Source organism: Engraulis encrasicolus, chromosome 16 (assembly GCF_034702125.1).
Source record: "Engraulis encrasicolus isolate BLACKSEA-1 chromosome 16, IST_EnEncr_1.0, whole genome shotgun sequence".
NCBI lineage: Eukaryota > Metazoa > Chordata > Actinopteri > Clupeiformes > Engraulidae > Engraulis > Engraulis encrasicolus.
The window spans coordinates 39,769,154-39,792,983 of record NC_085872.1 but is presented as its reverse complement, the minus strand read 5'-3'; the positions used below and the strand labels follow the sequence as shown (position 1 = coordinate 39,792,983).

Sequence of the window (23,830 nt, the reverse complement as noted above, 5' to 3'; positions counted from 1 at the left end):
ACATGTTAGGTATGAACATGATAGTTTGTAGAAATACACGTAGTGTCATTTTCAGAACACAACCATGCAAGCACTTGAGCAACCTGACTGAACATGATATAATTTTGATGACGTCATGTAGATGTCAGCTGCATATTGTGTCTCGTATCATATTTAGAATATTTGTGAATATACCCAATACACAAACAAATGGTCCATAAGCTCACCTACACACTGTTGTGTTGAGAGTGATGTAGACTGTTTATATTTTGCTTCGGTTTAATGTCCTGTACTGTAAGGTGCAGGTATGTAATGTACAGTATTGAATTTTGGGGTCTTGTGAATATGTACATTCTGTGAGTCTGAATAGACTGTCACAAAAAGAAAGACCGCTGTGTTTCGTATAAAGTAGACAACTGTTTTCACATTGATCTAATTTGTTTTCTCATTTGGTGCTAATGTGTGTCTTTTGACATGAAAATGAGGCTTTGACAAAAGATTGTTGAGTTTTTATGGCAATGTACAGGTTTTGATAGCAGAGTTTCATGCTGGCATATATGTGAAGGGTTTATCTTCAAGTGTTGAGAGTAATTGGCTTGTGTGTAGAGTTTTGACTCTATGAGCGAAATTTTGCAAATTGTGTGCAAGCAGTAGGCAAAAACTGTAATAAAAACAACTATTGGTCTTGTACTGATCCTTAAAAAGCACATCGCCACGTGTTACGCGCTCTTGCACAGTCAGTAAATTAAAGGGAATTTTGAAATTCTACTGTCCTGCCTTAATTGTGATTCAACAATATGGAAAGTATATTATGAAGGTTCTTTTTTTGTCATATTGCGCAGCCCTACTCTGAATGTTTGTAGGGTGACCTGAATACAACAATCCAGGCCATGCAGGCCACAAGGGCGGATATCTGTCTACAAAGCAGTAAACGTTGTTAGCCCCCAATGAACTTTGTATTGGGTGAAAACTCAATAGTGTGCTCTGCAAATAAGTTTTTTTCCTGCAAATAAAAGGCTATACTCATGCTTCAGGTTTTATCTTCAAACGCACATATAGGAAAGACATTTTTGGTGATGTGTCTTTTCTACAATTGATCCAAATGTATACCTTTAAGGAATGAACATATCTTCTCAGTGGGATACACTGTTGATAGTAGAATGTGTGTCAATATGGTGTTCCCAGGGTTGTCTGCCACCCTGTGGTGGAGGGTGCAGCTGCATTTTGTACATTAGTTCAGTTAAGATCCTGCATGGTGAATGTTTCACTGCATTGGGAGTAGGAAAGGAAAAGGAAAGTGAATCCCTCATTGCAAAACAAAAACATACCACAGACCAAGGTCTCAGAATATCTTTTTATATTTAAGGAAAATCTACTTGAATACACTTTGAAACAAGAGTACAACAAAATAGAATATACTTCAAATGTTGAATATACAAACTAGTGCATTCTGAATGCAAACATCTTCCTTTCCCCTTCTCTGGAAGCAGAGGGGATAAACTGAATGCCACAAGAATAACTTGAGCCACCGTGGCACATGCCACCAAGCGTGACCTCTTGAGCAACAACGAGAGATGGCACAGAGCATGTCCGCCATGATATTCCTGTTAAAATGAAGCAGACTGAGGTGTGATGTAATGCGGTAGTCGCAGCATGCGCCAACAGCCAGGCTTAACCGCATTCTCCATGTCCTCATCATAATCGTTTATTTTACAAATCTTGTGTTGCTGCGTTTGTTGTAGTAATACTGTGCTTGGTACAAGGTATCAAAACGAAACAAACAAACAAAAGAAAAAAAAGTCAGGTAAGCTTATCGGTTTTCGTTAAAAAAAAAATCTAAGGCTGCTTCACTTTTGAATTTTTGTAAACTGTAAGCAAGTATATACAATGTCCCTTTCAGTTTCCCTTGGTGGAGCCAACCAGAGACAAGCCCTGTGAATCCTGTCTCCACGCGGTTCACTCAGCATCCACACCACTGGTGTGTGCACAGTGATAACAGTTTTGCTGGTTTTGCATCATACATTTGCAACACTAAAAAGGAAGGGGAAAAAAAACTTTACACAGTGTTGCAAAAAAATCCTTTTCAGTTCATAGCTCCCTTTAAGTTCACATTTGGTTTAATTATTATGTTAGTGTTATGTCTTTTTGTTGGATCATCTGCAAGCTTCATACCATTAGTGTCATTGAGGTGGACAAAGACAGTCTGTAGTGTTCAGCATTGGTCCCTTTTGCATGTACTGCTGGAAAAACAATTCAGCCAGAAAGGATTCATAATATGTGGTTCTAGTCTCAGGTCTCTGACCACAATTTAGGACTTTTGGAAGTTTGCAGGGATTTGGCTGGCAAATTCATCAAGTCATTTCATAGAAATCAAACTATGTCTTTTTTTATGAAAACAGTCTCTCAAACTGTACAAGGCCATCATTGAAGTCCAGTCTTGATATGTGTGTGCAGGTGTGCATGTGTGTGTGTATTGGGATAGGGTCTTCTTCACATGAGTCCATAAACCATCTTCACGTGATCATTACTCTTCCATCGCTCAGCACTCTGCCTCTTGGCTCTCTGCAGAGGTTGCCTCCAGCACATGCTCCTGGACACACACTTCCTGCTCTATGCTTCTGTCGTGCACAAGTACCGCCTCCACCTCTGTCGTCTGCATCGCCTCCACCTCTGTCGTCGTAGTGGGGACAGTGACCGCTGTGATGGTCAGCGGTTGGGCCTGGTCGGCAGGCTTGACCTCCGGGACCATGGCCGTCGTGGCCACCACCGTGCCCACCAGTCTGGCCACGGGTGCAGGCTGGCTCAGGGGAGGCCTGGGGCTGCTGGCACTGCTGGTGATGGTGGTCTTCGTCTGAGTGGGGGTGAGGGTGAGGGTGGGGCTGAGCGGCAACGGGATGCCAGCCTGCTGAGCGGGCATGGCCAGCCGCAGCACCTGGGCACCCTGCCCTACCGACACGGGGGAGAGGGCCCGCACGGCCAAGGGGGCACCCATCAGGTTTATGCCCGTCGTCGTTCCCCCGACCTTGGCAGGGCCCGTCTGGAGCTGGCACTGGGCCAACTGGGAGGCAGGGATGGTGATGATCTTGGCTAGCTGCACGGTGATCTTGTTGCCGTTCTCGGCGGTGGCCGGCATCATAGTAGGCACTGTCTGGAAGAGCACCTTGGGGGCATTGGTGCCCGTCATTGTAGCTATGGAGGTTGGTGCTGATGTAAAGAGGGAGGGGTTGTGGGATGGCACTGCTACAGTGGAGATCTTCTGCCCGAGCGCTGTGGTCATAACAACAGGCACCTGCATGGCAACGCGTACAGTCCTGAGAAAAATGATATAAAGCACCAGTTAGTATAAGCCATAAATAACATAAAATCAATTCCTGAAAACATCACTCATCAGATTCCATGGTAATTTCAGGTAAAACAAGTATACATGTGTACGATCGAAGGCACTTTTCCGTTCCTTTTCCTGGTTTCTATGGCTCCCTGACACACATCCACACTCACCTAGGCCCTGACGCATTGGGAATGATGGTGGCTGCGTGGGATGTCAGCTGCATTGGAGAGGCGTCTGGTGCCGAGGAGACGGTGACAATGTGCTGGATGGGTGTGGCTGCGAGCGTGGCAGCAGCTGCTTTGCCCTTGGCTGGACTGGAAGCGGTGTGGATCAGAGGGCGACCCCCAGAGCCCCTGAGAATCGCAGGCGACTTGGAGAGGTCGGAGGTCAGGATGGTGTCGCCGCCGGCAAGAGACACGCACTCGTACGAGTTCTCCAGACCGGCAGCCGCCGCAGCAGTTTCATCTCCCCCACCGGGGTCCGACTGGTCATCGTCAATGACGACGATATTCTTCGGCATCTCCTTGAACTGGTAGACCAGACGCTGGCCCTCCACTTTAGAGAGGATTCCCCGCTGATAGTAGTACCTGGCAATGAGAAGGGGAGATATTAGCTATGAGGCCATTCAATATTCCTAATAAACCATTAATATGGCCATCAACAACACGCACGCACACAACATCTCCCTTTTATACCTCAGAGCTCTTCCCATGGTCTCATAGTTCATGTCAGGCTTGTTCTTGTGTTTGCCCCAAAGTTTGGACACGGCCTTGGAGTCCACCAGCTTGAAGATGCCCTTCTCCCGCTGTGTCCACTTGATGTATCTGGGACATGTGTTCTTATCCTGTAGCAGATCCAGCAGAAACTCCCACAGGTATGTTGTGCTGCCTGGAAATCAGCAAAAGCATAGAATTACATAGACTTGATTAATAAAAAATGTGTCAACATAGAATAGAACTTATATCAAGGATGTGCAAGGATGAATGGTTTACAAGGTAGGAATAAATATCGAAATAATGTTTTCATTCAGAGCAAACTCACTAACTCCAAAAGGTTTTAACTGAAATCTTCATTCATCACAACAGTATCTTTGAGGGGCATCAATAATCAAAATAATAAAATACATTTATGAATTGAAAAAAAGGCCTGTGATCATGAGGACCATTTTGCTTTGCTGTTCAGGAACTCACCCTTTCCCTCCCTGGGCTTCTTCTTTATGCCCAACTCCGGGGAGCCGTTTGACACTGACATACTATGCGGCTTCGGCTTCCGACCAGCTGGGGGAAAAAAAAAAATCATTTTTAAAACAACATAATTTCAGGTGAGGGGGAGGAGACATACAATGGAATCAGTCATTTTATTACTTTTCTTCTTAGTGCACTGCTATTTCCACAAGGTGGCACTGCGAATGGCTTTTTATAGTTCCCACTTTTGTTTGGTTACTGAAGGGCACATGTTCATTTATTTTGATAAGGGGTTTCCCTATGTGCACTAAAGCAGGGTGCATAGACAGCCTTTCCCATTTCCCTTTCCCACACAAACACACACTTCATTATTACTGCCATTTACTCTTTTGAGGAGTAAACAAAAACAAAAAAGCACAAACACTTAATTCAGGATTCCCACTCCGTTTTCATGAACAAATTCAAGCACTTTTAAGCACCAATTTTTCAGTTTTCAAGCACCTTTAAATAGGTCGCCTAGGAGTGAGAGGGGGGGTGTGGGGGTCCTCCCCCAGAAAATTCTGTGTTGTAAGATGCAATTTCCTGCATTCTAATCAATTTTAAGATGTCGAATGGCAAATCTCATCTGACATCTCACTCCCTAAGATTTTTTTATGTACCTAAACTATTGATTTCTAATATTTGGCTTATTGAGTTTGATTTGACACAAATTTCAAGCATTTTCAAGGCAAGGCAAGGCAAGGCAAGTTTATTTATATAGCGCATTTCATACACAGGTGCAACTCAATGTGCTTCACAAAGTTAACAAATGTAAATGAAAGGAAACAGGGAAGAAAGGAGGAAATTTTCAAGCACTTCACCGAAAATTCAAGCATTTTCACAACCTTGAAAATACTTAATTGAAATTTAAGCATTTTCAAGGAATTCAAGCACCAGTGGGAACCCTGTTAATTGTGCCACAATGAGATGTACTAAATGAACCTTGAATCTGTACTTGCTTACCTTTCTTCTTCCTGACTGGCTCAGCCTCCAGCTCGGTCTCCTCCATCATCACGCCCATGTCCATGTCCATGTCCATGGCTTCAGCATCCTCCGTGCTCACCTCCACCACCACCTCCGCTGGCATGTCGGGCCTCATTGCCGCATGTATCACCACCGGCGATGCGGCACAGGGGGGCACAAATGCCTCTGATTCAGCAAACAACAAAGCATTAGAATGTAGAACACATCTCCAACAACCCATCCCCGAAACTCTCATGATGGTACCGAAAAGCTAAATCGTTATGCCAACTATTTTTATGAGAGAGTACAGACATACATTGGAAAATCCAGTAATAACTCAATGAGATGCCACAATAACTACTTGAACAGATAAGATTAGAATGACTAGAATGGATCCATGCTAAAATACCTCACATATGTCAACAACAGTGAGTGCAGTTCAATGAATTCATAGATGACCACATCTTTGACAAGCCAAGCACTTTACAAAACAAATGTATTATTACTAAGTTTACTACTAGTATTATTATCATTATTGTTATTATTTTTATTGGGTTAGGTGGCAAATTTGGCTGAAGAATTTGAACTGCAGCATTATCAATTACATGTTAGCAAGAATATTTTGTCGAACCTTTTGTAAAATTACATTTACAGCTACACATTACACAAATCTTAACTTTTGATGTGCATTCAGAGAAGGATGGGCATGGCATGTTTTATGAAATCTCAAGAATAGGGTGCATCGATTTCTGGACAATCAGAGACTGCAGGTGACTACTGGCAAGCCATGTTATTAGCTAGCTGGCAATTGTGTAAGTGAAACTCAAAAAGTGATTTTGAACTTTGTGTATGGAGGACAGGAAAATTGACAGTAAAGCAAAAAGGGCATTCCGGTGTATTTAATAGTTATTTTGAGGGTGTATGGAATTCTGTACTTGTTTGCATCTGACAAGAGCTTCTCCTCCCTACAGGTGAAGGGCGTTTTGAACTGTACCTGGACTGCGGTCTCCCCGAAGACTGGATGGAGAGTCCATGTGGAGCAGAGCCTCAGCTGCTTCGATGGTCTTGTCAACATTATGGGCAGAGCCATGGACCGATGCTTCCACTACAGAGGGAACATTACATGTGATAAGGCAAAAGGCACATCAACCATCGTCAGTCATTACTAGGAAACTGCAGAAAATTGAATGCATTTACAACAAAGCAGTCCACTCTGTTAACACAATACAGTAGAAGAATGTTTTGTGCCATCAAATTACAAACCATGTACCACAAACCAAGCCTTTTTTTGCTGTTTTTGTGCAAAATAATGTGATGCTTACTGTTTTGCTGTACATATACATAGCCCTACTAAGTTGTGACAAAACTGTACTAGTGTTGATAATTCCATATACCTTCAGTTGAACGTGCAGAATCCTAATTCTTGTACAATTCGGCACAGATAGGTCGTAGCCCTTATCCAAACACCGTCCCACCACTGGGACGTTGTAATAATCACTGAAAAAATTTAACTACCAAAGCACTACACCATTATGACCGTGCACAGGGCCTTTAGTAATGCATTACGACTTGGTCATTGCCATTCTGGTAACAGCTAATTTATACCAGGGGTCATGTCTTAATGTATCTTGACAGAAAATGCGCAACCAATTTTTTTAAAATCGTGACTTGGAGCAGAGAGTATCAAGTAAGAACAACTGCTGTAAGAATGTGCATGCATGAGATCCTGTGCACACACATAAAACTGTGACTTTAGCGTGCAGTGACGTAAACGTTCAAAAACTGAATTGGTGTGGGCCTTCTCAGTGTACATCTGCAAACTTTCTAGACAAGTTTCCTAGACTCCATTGCTCGAGTAGAGGGGCAGTTTGCTGTTCCTTGTGGACACCTAGCCTCAGTCAGGTCTGAGAGCCCCGCTGCTGTGCCACCTGCTCCCATCAATCCCAGCAGCCATGGTTCGCATTACCCCCTGCCTTGCCCATATTTGGCTATCAGGAGCGTTTGCAGGCTATCTTTAGACACTCTGTTCACTCATTCACACACCTTCACAATGAAATCCACAAGCAGCACACAGTGACCCTGGCTGGACAATCAAACAAATACAACAGCTCATATCCAGCTAAAGATACATTGTCTTTCATACGCAGCTGGGAAACAATAAAATGCATGACCCATTTGTACTTGAGACACCATGAAAAACAGAAAAACGTGTTATGGCACGTAGTTGGGACATATACAAAGAGAAGGATGTTTTGGAGTTTTCATCAGATACATGTTAACTTGAATTATGAGTTTATGGGGGAAATGACAACTGCACATGATGTATGTACAAGTCGTATGTTTGTTTTCGATTGTTAAAACGATATGCATATTTATTTAGAGGTTTGATACAAACTGGCACTTTAAACCCCTGCAGGACATATCGGGACTATTTAACGAAGACAAATGGTATTCACGCAAAAGTAGTGCTGCCCCCCATGACTTCCGTGTTTACACACAGACGTCTTTCCCTCCAGTTCCTCCCAAAGACGATCTTGCTGCCTTCAACGACTCATTCCCCGCCCCGAATGTGAGTGGACAACGACACGAAAGTATCCTCCCACAAGGTGCTCCAGCATTGGTCAAAACGGGGATTTCGAACATAAAAAAATTCTATTGGACACCTGGAGGTTTCGCTCACACCAAAACCCGCCTTGTTGAATAACAATGCTTCCGCCATCAAAACGAATAGAAATATTAACGACTCAAACAAGACCGTAGGTTAGATAAATACTTTTTGTGCCGTAGTATGCTCAATGCCGTGGCACCTTTAAATGAAAACAGCATCGAAATAAATATACGAGGTATTTAATAAGATCGGTAGCCTGGGAGTCTGTGGGCCGTGCAATGTGGCTCGCTAGCTTCGTGGTTATGGACCCAGGGCTGGCTGACCACGTTTAGATAACGGGACAAGTCCAGTCTTCCAGCGAGACCGCAGTTTTGGTTGAAACAATGAAAACGAACATCATAAACAAGATTATGTGTAAACCTTAAAGATAAATAACACCAAAGTGTACATAATGTCATCGAAGGTGTTACAATGCAGCCCGCTATTCAGTTTTTAAACGATACAAATGTTAAGGGGAAAAAAATAATAGTACACGAACTGGGGCATGGAAAAAGCAGCCAAGTTCAAACTGCTGTTTAATAAAATCTCAATCATGTATTTATTTTGTGTGCCATGCAAAGAAAAATAAGCTAAAAATAAAACGGTGCCCTTGCGAGTCAGACAGCGTGGCAAAGACGTAGAAGAGACAACATTTCACACACTTCCTGGTTTTCCAAAGCGGCGCACTCCCTCTGAATGTAGTCCGTTATTTAAAATATCTCTTCATGCAACGATGCTCAAAGTCTACATAAGTAGGCCATTGTGCACATTGCATTGGGATATTGCAGCATGCAAAGTAAAAGTCGACTCAAAAAAAGTCTAGCATGGAAAAAGAAAACAGACACGCCATGCAGCTTTCCAACCAAGGTGATCACTTCCTGATTTACCCTCCATTACTTTACCCACCAACTCAGACGTTCTTGGCGCAACAACTGACTCACGTCACACATGCCGGTAGCTATTTCCAATACTGAAAAGATATGTGAAATAGATTTTCAGTTCGTTACCTGCCCGAATAAGCAGATCAAGCTGGTTAGCACTTCCCTCATGCAGTGAAGTCGCCATATTCGCCCAGTGGTGCAGATTCACATTGACTTGCTTGAACTGAATAGCTCAGACCTACAAATTTCAGATCCCTCCGCTGCGACAGGAAATCTCCTCAAATTCAGCCAAACATACAACACGCTTTCAGTCAGCACGAGATCCTTCCGCGCTAAATACAGGAAATCCTCCGCACTCACACGATTACGTAGGGTAGACGTCAAAGGAAGAGATCCAGTGATGTTCTGAATCGCGCAACAAAGTGTCGCTACATATTTATAAAAATATAATAATAATAATAATAATATATAATCAATTTTATTTTTGAGCGCCTTCCAAAATACCCAAGGACACTTTACAATCAAAACAAATACATAACAGTAGGGAAAGCAAAGCTTCAGTGAATAGGAGGGTAATTAAAATGCAAAAATAAAATAGAAATAAAAGTAACTTACAATAAGAGTAAATGTTTTTAAAAAAAAGACAAAAGAAGTAGAATGCATTTGAAAATAAAATAAAAATGAGAGGGGAAAAATAATATATAAAATAAAAAAAGACTGATAATTAAAATAAGTGGAAGTGCCTGTCAGTGAAGTTAAAAAGCAGAAGAGAAAAGGTGTGTCTTTAGCTTAGATTTGAAAGTAGATAGTGTAGAGCATTGACGAAGTGACAGTGGAAGAGAATTCCAAAGTTTGGGGCCAACAACACTAAATGCCCTGTCGCCCATGGTGCGCAGGTGTGTGGAGGGAACTGTAAGGAGGAGTGAGTCAGTGGATGGTAGTGTGCGGGTGGGATTGTATGGGGTGAGGAGACCCGTGATGTAGGAGGGTGCAAGGTTGTGCTGGGCCTTGTATACGAGGAGGAGAATTTATTGCATCCACATCTTAATTACACTAAGGGTATTCAAAATGTGTAAAGACTCTAAATCGCTGTAAAGAAGTTTGTATTCCTATGATTCAGTGTAAGAGAAATTACTATAATTTTATCACCACCTGTTCTCAAACTGACACCCATTCTTGCCCAGGCCAGGGACTGCTGCTGGCAACGTATTTGTTGCATTCACTTCCAGTGATTGATGTCTAAGGTCTACTTTGAGACCTGCAACAGTTTTCAAGATGGGCAGTGACAAAACAATACATTGTAAATGATATTATACTCTATTACACAATAGCATGGGTTTTTAATACATGTGTATTTTATAATGATTTAATGTCTGTATGTTTTTTGCGACACCGTGTAGGCCTATACTGTATGACTGCTAAAACAATACAGAGTATTTGTCAAGTCAAATTATCTCATACTCTAATAGTGACAGCCTACTCCTCCAAATCGTCTCAGTACGGTTATACTTGCATGTTGCATGTTGTATGTTGTAGTTTTTGTAGTTGTACAGTATATCACGAAAGTGAATACACCCCTCACAGTTTTGCAGATTTTTGAGTATATCTTTTCATAGGAAAGCATTACAGAAATGTAACTTTGACACAATGATTAGTGACCTTTTAACAACATATTTAAGCACTTAAATTTCTTGTTCACTCAGAAAAAAACAAAATACAGCCATTAATGTTTGAACATGTACTCACAAAAGTGAGTACACCCCAGATTAAAATCCGGTACAGAAAGGGCTATGTTGGCTCGAATCGTCTCGAAATGAAACGAAATGAAAAGGGATGACCAAGGAGGTCATCAGTGTGCGTTTCAACCTTTCTTTGCATTGAACTTTTAAATTTTGAGTCTGCATCTGGCTTAAATAGATTGGTGTGAGATTTGAATGCAATCCTATGGAGAATATCATGATCTGCTTCAGTATTCACAGTGCATGTTGACATGCATGTTTCTTTTAGGTGTATTTCAGATTGCCAATGTTGACAGCATTCATGCATCCCCAAACCATGTCAGTCCCACTACCATGCTTGGCTTATGAGAGGATACACCTTTTTTGTAAAACTCACTTGTTTACCACCACACATGCTTGACACCATCTAAAGCAAATTTGTTTATCTTGGTCTCTTCAGATCACACAACATGGTTCCAGTGATTCATATCCTTGGTCTGTTCATCTCTCTTGAGACCAAGATAAACAAATTTGCTTTAGATGGTGTCAAGCATGTGTGGTGGTAAACAAGTGAGTTTTACAAAAAAGATGTATCCTCTCATAAGCCAAGCATGGTAGTGGGACTGACATGGTTTGGGGATGCATGAATGCTGTCAACATTGGCAATCTGAAATACACCTAAAAGAAACATACATGCCAACATGCACTGTGACTACTGAAGCAGATCATGATATTCTCCATAGGATTGCATTCAAATCTCACACCAATCTATTTAAGCCAGATGCAGACTCAAAATTTAAAAGTTCAATGCAAAGAAAGGTTGAAACGCACACTGATGACCTCCCTTGTCATCCCTTTTCATTTTGTTTCATTTCGAGACGATTCGAGCCAACATAGCCCCTTCTGTACCGGATTTTAATCTGGGGTGTACTCACTTTTGTGAGTACATGTTCAAACATTAATGGCTGTATTTTGTTTTTTTCTGAGTGAACAAGAAATTTAAGCGCTTACATATGTTGTTAAAAGGTCACTAATCATTGTGTCAAAGTTACATTTCTGTAATGCTTTCCTATGAAAACATATACTCAAAAATCTGCAAAACTGTGAGGGGTGTATTCACTTTTGTGATATACTGTATGTCGTAGTTTCTTCTTGTTAGCATTTCACTTCATGTGGCTCCTAAGGCCTGAAGCTCAATGGGAAGCTATATGTGAAGGAACACCCACAGTCTATGGAGGATGTTGAAGATGATGGATTTGATATGGTGTCAAACACCAACATAAGTATGATGCTGCTATCAACATGCGGAAGCGAGAAAACTGGCACCAGAATTTTTAAAAAGTGACTACTGTGATGAAATCACAATTTACTCTACCTCCCAAACCCCACTCACAGTAGTCTTGAATTATACACTTGATCCTGACAAACGTGGTCTTGAAATGCTGGTAAGAATTCATGGAAATGTCATATCCATGCTGTTTTGTTGACAATACATTTATTAAATGTGTTATTTGGCTGAAACTAAGGGAACAGAGTAGCATTCAACAAGTTTTGTGTGTTTAGTGCTGCCTTTCCTAAGTTTGTCAAGCCCACCCAACTCGCCGGTATGACATCTAATATTCAAGACATGCCGTACATATAAGCCCTGATTAACAACACGTGACCTCAGATGATGCCGCTTGACCACTACATCTTTACTCCTCTGTATCTCTGGATTGGAAGAGACAGCAGGCTACTAAATGTACTGCGGAGGAAAATTGCTTTCAGAAATGGAATGATAGAAGGGGAAAACACAGGACATACTAGTTTTAAAAAAAAATAATAATAATAATCAAATCATATATACATACATACAGCCTGGCCAAAGAAGGTCACACACACACTAATATCTTGTTGGGCCATCTTTAGCTTTGATTACAGCACAAGTTTGATGTTATATTGTTTCAATAAACTTATCCAATGTCTGGATTTATTTCGCACCAGTGTTGCACAATGTTTTTGCCAAGATCTTGAATTGATGATGGTAGGGCCTGAATGATCTGTTAAGTCTTCTCCAGCATAATCCAAAGATTCTCTTTTACTGTTTTCAGGTAGACTGGAATGGTGCTGGTACCACAAACCACACATGTTCAAACCGGGCTCTGAACCTTTCCGTATATGACCATTTGTTACCCGGATGAACCTGCTGACGTCCATGTTGTCCTCACGGTTCACAAAGAAAAGCCAAATATTTTTCTGGTTCCTTTACAGTTCCCGAACACTCAGACTTGCGGCATGGACACGCCTGCTGGTTTGAAATTAGGTGCGGGAACTGGCACGGGCGAGGTACTTTGTCAGCTTGAATGCACCTATTGAGGTTGAGGTCTGGACTCTTTGGTAGCCAATCCATGAGTAAGAATGATGTCTCATACTCCCTGAAACCTGCTTTTCAAAATTTGAGCCTACTGAATCTTGGCACTGTGATCTTGGAATATGAAAAAATGTTGATGGGATTACCTGGTTCATTCACTTTATTAATATATTAAGCTGTCTTAAGTCTTTGAGCACATACTCCAACTTAACCTAGACCTGACACCACACGTTTCAGTGTTTGCTGATGTCAATGTCAATAGTTTCTTTTACACTACACCGAACCCGAACTTGGTTCTAGGCTTATAAATGTTCATGAAGCTTAGCGGGAGGTTGGCGGAGCTTGTCTAGAACGCTTTCACATATTACAAGGTTCTACACCTGGGGCCCTAGGCAGAGTGAGCAGCCGCCCCGAGTGGCCGCGAGAACTCAGGGTTCATTGCCAGGCTTTCACACCATGGTTAATAACACAAGCGAAAGAGTCCTCATCAAAACGATAACAGTTACTCATTAATCACTAGGCAAGTCGTCTTGTGAATTGAAGGCTAATGGATATTGAGGTTGGCCTGTAGATTTTAGCCGTAGTAACTGTAGCCTTTCCTCTGTCTAGCCAAAGTGCATTCGTGACCGAGGAAGCAAATAAATCAATAGGCAGATGTCCCGTCTTCCAAAAAATACTTCTGGGGAGATGTTCATCATAATTTCACAGCGTGCACTCTTCCTCTCTAACGCTCTGTGAATTCTAATGAAGTACCACGCTCCTCCTGCATGTTGCATTGGCAATATTAACATTGGTTGCACTGTTTTTTTCCTTTTGTGACAGCATGCTTCCGTCAATAGAGAGCGAGCTATCCCTGTCTGAACTATTTCTAATCCCTCGCAATTTTCTTTCTCTGTTGCCATAGTTATTAAAAGCAGATTTTAAGAAGGACGTAACACATTAAGGCTCGCAAAGAAAGCAATCTGTAGGCTATGGAAACTCAGACTGTTTATAGAAGATTCTGTTGCTACTTCATTCAGTCACGCCAAACAAAGAAGCAACCTAGTTGCTCCGTAGTACGGAGAACCCACATATGAAAACGATGTGCAAAGAAACGGAATGAATTTAATGCTTCTGAACTGATTGGTGTGAATTATTAAGATTTTCTTTTGCATGGTGCAGGAGTGAAACCATAAAAAATATCTAGAGTAGCAGTGTATCGTTGCCATAAGACTTTTGTTTAAAATTTCTGGACCAAAACACCCTATTAACACAACTGACTAGACTTTTTACGGCATTGTTTCAAGAAGACTAAATGCAACACTTTGCGATTACTTTTAAGGCCCTGAACTGCTATGGTTAAGTACAAGTCAATGACTTGCAGAAAAGAATACTAACAGAAGATGGTAAGACGGAGAAAACTCTCACCTGATTCCACCACCTCCGTCTCCACCTCCTGCTCTTGGGCCACATCGTGCATCAGGTAGGTTTGGTCATCGTAGACGAGCACCTGGGCTGCGAAGCATTGTTCCATGCGACCAGCACTGGGTACGGGCTCCACAATCACCGCCTGGTATTCAGATTCCACTTCCCCCTCAACTTCCCCATCCCCCTCTGCCTCGGTCTCAGCCTCATACAGGCCCTCCTCCTATACATATGACGGACAGAGACTGCTTTATTAAGAAATCATCTGTAGGCACACTTTAGTCTTTACAGTCTGTATTTGATTGAGGTGATAGAGGTGACATCCACTGGAACATGTTGGAAAACAAAAAAACCTGTATAATGCTGTAATAATAAAGCAGCTGTAGCTTTGTGCAAAAGCAACAACAAAAAACCTTTGACTTAAGGCTCTGATAGGCCTGGTAATCAAATTCCCAGCCAGTTGTGCCATTCAGGAGTGATCTTTATATCAATAACATGGCAGCTGGACATTCATTTAGTCAAAAATGGTTGAAAAGCTATTTGACATTACATGACACAGAAATACAAAATGTACATTTTGGCAAACATTGTGGAAGCATTAAAATAATGTATTGAATATTCTCATTGTGCAACACCTAATTTGTTACTGAGTATTAATAACAGAACGATAATAAACAATAAATAAAGAACACAGATTTTAACAAATTATTACAAAGAGTGTGCAATAGCTTTCAGTTCAGTTAAATAATTGCAAAACTGTTCAAAACTGCCCTCACCTGTTGGGAATCCTCTACTACTGTGACGTACTCCACCACCGATCCTGCGCTGTCCACCAGCACCACTGACGTCATAGCTCATGCCACAGAGAGTGGCGCACAGGTGCCTTCACAGAGTCTGCCACCTCTCACTCTGGCGGCTCCACAAGGGCAACTCCAGCACTGCAAGAACAACAACAGCAGAGGGCAAATGCATCAAAAGGAAGTGCTTGGAAGAAATAGTCATAACAAATTAAAACAACGAGAAGAAGTCATGCTTGATTTATGAACCACATATAGATGAATGGGAGAGGGAAACACTTGAAAGAGTTTGAGATTATTACATAAACTTTCATCTGTACTTGACACTGGATTGGGAACAACAAGCATGTTCAAATAGCCTGTGAAGGATCATTTTAGTTACAATCCTCATGCATTTCACACAGATCATTTTTATGTCTGTGATGTGGTATGCATGTATTTGCCAAGTCACTGGTGTTACTGTCAGCAAAAAGCCTAATATTTATCTGCAAAAATGTAAAAGCTCCTTTATACCTTTGAGGCTAATCTGCATTATCAATAAATAAAAAGTCTTTCATTTTCCTCTGTAATTCAGCCAAAGGCCTTCTATCTACCACCATGCAAACAGAGAAGACTGTGCATTACAAACATACAATTGTCATCATAAATAAGCCAGTTTGAGTGGCAGCCCTTTCCTGAAACGTCAAAATACCAGTCCTACAACATCTAAGGTGCACTGAAGCAAAAACATTACAGACAAGTCATAACAGAGATTCTTTAAGTATAGAGATATGCCAACATAATAGGTTTCTATGGGCACCTAATGTGACCAGGTTCCGGTCTGCCTAAAGGGGCGTGTCATAATGCTCCTAGCATTGAATAGAACAGTCCTCAGGTCTGCCTAGGTCTGCCTAAAGGGGGATTTCCCCCCCCAATAATAGAACCAGGAAACAATGGGCCAATGGAACCTCTCTCTCTACTCTCTCTGGTCATGAGTTCTCTGGTAAAGTATTATATAGGAGGGATGTGTGACTCAGAATGAAAAGGGTATTCCAGCGGAAACAACAAATGCATTTCCGAACCTCTGTTCCACATTGCACGGACAGACCAACAAACATAAAGACTTACAAAAAAGTAAATATTTCATTCTACATATTTTAATTATAATGTGCATTAACAGGTTAGCGTCTACAAAACCAAAGCACGATACAGTTTCTAACTTTAAGCATGGTAACAGCAATTCATCTATGCCATACTTACCATAGTATTGAGCAAGTGCCTACAAGGGCCATCAAGAGGCTACAAGACCTCCCTAGGTCCCACAGAAGTAGTAGAGTACCATGCTATAATTCCAAAGGAGAATATTCTAGGCTACATCCCTTCAGTCGGAAAAGAAAGATGGATGACACTATTCTTTTTAAATTGAATTTCCATCTCTTCAGTCAAAATACTTAATCAACAGCAGCCAGGAAACCCCTGTAAAACCTAGCCTAATGGCTCGTGTTGTCCCTCCTCGAAAAGGAAATCAGCCATCAAAAGCTACAGAAAAGAGTACAGGAGAAAGAAATGACTGTCTCTCTGTTCCAATCCCCTTCCATCCCTCTTTTTGATTCAGCTAGGTCTCGCTGTCATTTTTACACTCTGGTGCTCTTCATTGTCTCTCTACTCCCACAATCTATTAGCCTGAGCAATCATCAGTACGTTCACATCCTCTGGATCCATTTCTTCCAGTATGCTAGCCCGACAGGCATATGGGTGAGGTGGCGTTTCTGACGGCGACTCAGCATTTTAATCACATGGCTGGGGAGGAAGGCATGAGTCACATGGTCACTAAACAACAGAGCTTTTGTGTACCATTACAGGGTTGAACAAGCCCAAGCTACATTATTTCCTTAATTTTCCCCCGGGGATCAGTTACTACTGCTCTACTCTACTTCTAATGTAAATACACACGTCACGTGCACATGCACATGCACATGCACATGCACGCACACAGCCCTGTAACGGATGTGGCTTAAAATCACTGAGTGAACTACACAATTCAACTGGCAGAGCTAAGACGACAACAGTGAGATAAGGACTTTAGTACTTAAAAGACAAAGGGCTCTTTGCGATATCATTTTATAACCACTGCCTTATAACTCAGTCAGGTTTGTCTTTTCATCAAATACTTCAGCACTTGCACATAAAAAATATTGGGGTCAAAGTGTTGAGTTCATCAATTAAATCCATCCAATTAAGTACAGATATTGAATTTTAGAATATAAGTAGAGTATCTGGGGAAAAAGCTTCGGCAGGCAGGTGACCAGAGCCAGGCCTTATTTTTATTAGAATTGTAGCTCACTTTTCAAATGATTGCATTCATGAAAATCAACAGATGCTTTGGTGGTTCACAAACACACAAACATCATCTTATCCATTGTATCCTGACGACGCATCTTCATTAAAGCAAGATTAAATCATTTGAACACCCTTGGCTGAGGGCTCTAGAAGAGACACTTAAGTATCGATCGTGTCCTAACTTCAAGGGAAGCAAACAAAACGCCAGAGTGAAAGTGAAGTGAAAGCCCAACTGGGAAACTTGTCATTGTGACATAGCACTCCACAGGACACAAGTGTAGGCTACACACTGCACAGAATAAAATTGCATTCATGCCTCACCCCTGCATGGGGGCAGCCCCCAATGGCGCCTGAAAGGAAGCAGTGAGGCGGGACGGTACCATGCTCAGGCTATGGAGGAGGATGGGGGAGAGCACTGGTTAATTACTCCCCCCACCAATCTGGCGGGTCGGGAGTCGAACCGGCAACCTTCGCCTACAAGTCTGACGCCCTAACCGCTTACCCATGACTGCCACAGAGTTATGATATAACTGATGTAGCGAATTTATGTTGTTGTTTTTATTATTATTAGGCTTTGCCGTTTTCGTCATCTTTATCATCAGGATGTTAGGTGGAGGGCCTTTATAGGCTTATGAGGTCAGGGGGCGTTTGTCCTAAAAAGGTTGAGGACCACTGATAGAGTATATCCTAATATTACTACTGTTCAAATCAATACGAAGATTCTTAAACTGAGACAGGAATATGTCTAGGTTGTAGGTTCGTTGATATGTTTTAGAGCAGGGGCGTCATTTCACGTGAAATCAGACACTTTGGGACCCGACCAACCCGGATTTCAATCATACTTGGTGTGCCTTTTCAGTAGCAAGGTAGCACCCCAGAACTGCATTGGTTTGAATCTGACACTAATATTAAGGGAGAAACAGACTAGGAAAGGTTCACATGTGAGGGTAGGACACTATACATTCAGCCTTGAATATATCAGTCAGTGTTAGTCACAAAAAGATGCCTGTGGTGTTGTTTGAAAGCTCTTTTCTGGCTCTACATATTACACAATCACCTTGGAATACAACTACTCTCAGAATATGAATTATGATAAATTGAAAAATTAAAAATTGAATATCTAAGAAAACTATTGTCCAAACGTAGCCGGCAATGTCATGAGCAATGTTCGGTTTGTTATTCATTTCAGAGAGAATTTGACTCACAAATATGGCGTCATACAGACCACTTACTAATAATATGGTAATACCATAGTAGCATCACATGACAAAACAAAAACAAAACAAAAATGATCAGTGTCCATGGTCCCAGGTTTCAGAAACTAAGGCAGATGTCCATTTATACACACCAAATGATGATATGTGAATGTTTGAACATTCCTTCTCTGTGTACCTGTGCCATCTTCCCTTTACCATACTTTGAAGAGATAATCAATGGCTACACTCTCATTTTGTACTCTACCAGTGCATTTGAAGCAACAGCTGTGTCTTTTGTAGATAATGTATAAGTACGTCCCGTTGCAGTTACAGGTTCCACTACCAGAAGCACATCCTGATGATCCATGACAAGTTTATCTGGTCTGAAGGGAAAAGTGAAGGATGGAGATGGCCCATGAGGATGTAGGAAGTTCAGTTTCACCTCTCCAGTGCTCGGCATACATTCCTCAGCACATGCTAGCCACCAGTTGCCATCATATACAGCTACAACATACCCTTTGATGCTTGAAAATGTAACACATTCCTTTACTGAGCTCACTCTTTCAACTCTGCCTTCTCTGAATGCTCAAAATGGCCTAACTTCCACTGTGTCCATTGACAATGGGCAGAAGCTGTGTAGTTTTTGAGTACCTGGAATAGTTCTTGCAGATTCAAACCTTTTCAACAGGTTCTCAGCTTCATGATGGTACATCTCTGTTGTGGCAAACTGGCAATGGATGTTCTTGACATTATCCTTGACAAATTCAAACAGTTGGTATGGCGTTACAATTTAATTGTCAATAGGACGTTGCAGACTTCCTGCACAATATAAGAACCTTAAAAACACAACAAATTTGTGCCACCATGAGGCAGATTTTCACATACCTGCAGAGTGGCACTTTTTTTGCCACATCACATGGCAAAGGTCCATGTGATGGCGTTGGAGGGACAGTTAAATGGCTTGCTGCACGAGCAAGTCTGCAACGTCCTATTGACAATTAAATTGTAACGCCATACCAACTGTTTGAATTTGTCAAGGATAATGTCAAGAACATCCATTGCCAGTTTGCCACAACAGAGATGTACCATCATGAAGCTGAGAACCTGTTGAAAAGGTTTGAATCTGCAAGATCTATTCCAGGTACTCAAAAACTACACAGCTTCTGCCCATTGTCAATGGACACAGTGGAAGTTAGGCCATTTTCAGCATTCAGAGAAGGCAGAGTTGAACGAGTGAGATCAGTAAAGGAATGTGTTACATTTTCAAGCATCAAAGGGTATGTTGTAGCTGTATATGATGGCAACTGGTGGCTAGCATGTGCTGAGGAATGTATGCCGAGCACTGGAGAGGTGAAACTGAACTTCCTGCATCCTCATGGGCCATCTCCATCCTTCACTTTTCCCTTCAGACCAGATAGACATGTCATGGATCATCAGGATGTGCTTCTGGTAGTGGAACCTGTAACTGCAACGGGACGTACTTATACATTATCTACAAAAGACACAGCTGCTGCTTCAAATGCACTGGTAGAGTAAAAAATGAGAGTGTAGCCATTGATTATCTCTTTAAAGTACGGTAAAGGGAAGATGGCACAGGTACACAGAGAAGGAATGTTCAAACATTCACATATCATCATTTGGTGTGTATAAATGGACATCTACCTTAGTTTCTGAAACCTGGGACCATGGACACTGACCATTTTTGTTTTGTTTTTGTTTTGTCATGTGATACTACTATGGTATTACCATATTATTAGTAAGTGGTCTGTATGATGCCATATTTGTGAGTCAACTTCTCTCTGAAATGAATAACAAACCGAACACCAGCATTTTAGGTGCTGCTCATGACATTGCCGGCTAAGTTTGGACAAGGAACTGGCCATTTTAAAATATAAGTTTTTTAGATATTCAATTTTTAATTTTTCAATTTATCATAATTCATATTCTGAGAGTAGTTGTATTCCAAGGTGATTGTGTAATATGTAGAGCCAGAAAAGAGCTTTCAAACAACACCACAGGCATCTTTTTGTGACTAACACTGACTGATATATTCAAGGCTGAATGTATAGTGTCCTACCCTCACATGTGAACCTTTCCTAGTCTGTTTCTCCCTTAATATTAGTGTCAGATTCAAACCAATGCAGTTCTGGGGTGCTACCTTGCTACTGAAAAGGCACACCAAGTATGATTGAAATCCGGGTCGGTCGGGTCCCAAAGTGTCTGATTTCACGTGAAATGACCCAGGGGCGTTTAACTAATTTCAGTTCATGGGCTGCATGCAGTCAATTTGAAGTGGGCTGGACCCGTAGCATAATTGAGAAATATCCCAAATTTCTGCATCATGGCGCAAACTCATGCTAGAACTCAAATCTCAAAAGAAAGTGAATAAAGAAGCACTCATCAGATTTCTTTTTTCATTTTCAATCGCCTCACATCACAGACGTGAGGCGATTAAAAATGAAAAAAGAAATCTGATGAGTGCTTCTTTATTCACTTTCTTTTGAGATTTGAGTTCATTCATTGACGAAGTTAAGCACCCAGTGTAAAGTATAAGAAGACAAGGTGTTGAGCGCGCTTCCTGATCTTTCTGCAAACTCATGCTAGTCAATCATCTGAAGGTGGTATGTGGGTAGACCACAAGCATTGACTGTAAATGGCAAGCGAAAAAGGCCAATTTGTTCTCAAGAACTGAAAACCTCACATCTTATACAAATGCAACTTGAAAAGGCCTGGAGAATTCCTTCTTTTTTACATTCTTTCTCAAGTTTTTCCCCAAGGCTGGCCATTTGGCGGGCCGCATCCGCCCCATCTTACTTGGTTTGACACCTTACCTTACTATGTTTGACACCTCTGTTTTAGAGAGTGTGCCGTCATTGCTCTCAACCTTGGCACAAGCCTAGTTCTGCAACATCTCATTCTAGTCTTCCCAGACAAAACAAGGTATGCAGTCATAACACTTGAGGCATGTTATTGTGACCAAGACATCATTATAACAGCATTATGCCATACAATAGAGCTATACTTTGTCGACTAGTTCACTTTTACGACAACTTGTAATTAACTGAACTAGTTAACAGACCAAAATAATTTAGATCTGACACCATGTGATGCGCATAAAAAGAGGAGGGTGGAATCATATCATGTGCTAGTGTAAACAACAGCGGAAACAAGGGTTTGTGAATATGGCAAGGGGAGGTTAAGCACTCTCTATCTATTGGTCCAATCATCCTTCGCACCATTTGTGGTGAGCCAATCATCAAGTTATAAAAATCATAACACAAAACCAAATAGTAACTTTTCAATGTATACCCAATTTCCCAATAGAGCCCTCTTAATTACAGTTACGCCAAGTATCTTCTACCTCTAAATGAGCAAAAAATAACATACAAGACACCAGACTACATTCACTGAATCAACTGCAGGAAAAATGAACAACAACAACAAAATTATAATACTAATTAAATGGATCAAAGGTTGGCTGTCGATATTTACCTTTGACAGACAGGATCAAAGTCCCACCTTTGACCACAGGCCCGGACCAGAACTTTGCTAACATGTAAAGATAATGATGTTATGTGCATGCTGTACTAAATTGGAGACATACACATGAGACATAGCCTCATGTGTGGAATAAACACAGACCACAATGCAAGTCATATGGAAAGTTCAAATACTGGGAAGTTGGAGGTACAGGGAACTTGCAACATCAGCAGAGTTGTCCGTTTTTACACCAACAGGTAGTTCTAGTAGTTCTACATAGCACCGGTATTTCGGTTTTACCTGGACCCAGAACTATGGGCTGTCTATGTTCTCGTTATCTTGCGAACACCAGACTAGCATCTGGCTGATACAAGATAGCGACAAGCGTGCTTTTTGAGCGATTATAGTTCTATTCTCAAACATGTGCGTAAAATCTGAGAAACAGACGCATTTCATCCAGGGTTAGTAGTGATGAGAAGTAGGCTAATCATACAGCCAGTGCCTGTAGCTAACTTAGCAAACAAAATGTGCAGGTAGAACTACTGATATTCACCAGTAATGTATTGTGAAATATTGCCAGAACTTAGCATACCAAAACCTTGCGAATTTTAAGTCGCTGTCCAACAAAGGGATGGACAAATAGTCTACACACGGAAATAATAACAAAATGCACTTTTCAGTTAGCATAGCCATAGAAGGTCGAGTATCCTCGATGGCATAGCTTGTACACATTTGCATGTTATGGTTTGCTAACAGTTAGCCCCTAATTACATAGCTGTGTACCACAGTCAACCATTGTTATTTAACAATAACAAAAATATACAACTCAAACGTTGATCTGTTAGGCTGACAAACACGAATCATATTTGTCGTGCAAAGATAACAGGGAATGCACCTAGATTAATAATGGTGTCAACATTGAGTAATAAGTTACTTTGACAACACCACTGGCTCTGGTATGTTGCCATTAGCAAAAACACATCGAAGGATGTTTGGCTAACTCTGCTGGCTTGTTTTTTTTAATCGCTATCTAGCTACTCTAATACAACACTTTAACTTGAGCCAACACAAACACCATCTTACCTCTTCGGGTAGGTTAGTAGCAAAGAGATCGAATATAAACGCCAGCCGAATGGCCACAGTTTCAAGCATGTAATGATTCCCAGTTCCTTCCCTGAAGCCGCTGCTTGGGACAACAACCCTCCTTGTGCAGAAGCGTTGACTAGTTGTGGTAGGTGGGTGGCTGGCTAGCTAATGTATCTAGACTCTAGAGTAGCTATGCTAGTTGACAACATCCCATCAAACATTGGTAGCAATATTTCCATAACACCCAGTGCTAGACTAAATGTACAATTGTTCAACAATGCCGTGAACGTGTTTTGACATTTGCGCGTGTTTTCAGGTTGCTAGCAGGATGATTTTGCTCTGGCTCTACATTCAGGTCACAATCCCATTGCCACTGAACTGAAGTACAGACACTGTGTGACGTCACGCACATTAACCCTTCCACTTCCACAGGGTCTGCCTGCCAGGGTCATGCCCCCT

General features: G+C 41.5%; 1 protein-coding gene across 2 annotated transcripts; it reads right to left on the bottom strand.

Moving 5' to 3' along the window:
• Nucleotides 1-1,314: 1,314 nt before the first annotated feature.
• On the bottom strand, nt 1,315-23,749 carry elf2b (E74-like factor 2b (ets domain transcription factor)). 2 transcript variants are annotated; one of them, XM_063219586.1, is made up of 9 exons: nt 23,369-23,749; nt 15,270-15,431; nt 14,497-14,716; nt 6,488-6,598; nt 5,494-5,679; nt 4,498-4,584; nt 4,003-4,195; nt 3,478-3,894; nt 1,315-3,290 (listed from the first exon to the last, which is right to left on the bottom strand). In XM_063219586.1, exons 2-9 carry the CDS (start codon nt 15,342-15,344, stop codon nt 2,519-2,521), a joined length of 2,061 nt encoding a protein of 686 aa, XP_063075656.1. In that variant the 5' UTR covers nt 15,345-15,431; nt 23,369-23,749; the 3' UTR covers nt 1,315-2,518. The 2 variants fall into 2 exon arrangements, with proteins under 2 accessions (XP_063075656.1, XP_063075657.1); XM_063219587.1 differs by lacking the exons at nt 14,497-14,716; nt 15,270-15,431; nt 23,369-23,749 and adding an exon at nt 9,148-9,411.
• Between the last annotated feature and the right edge of the window lie 81 nt (nt 23,750-23,830).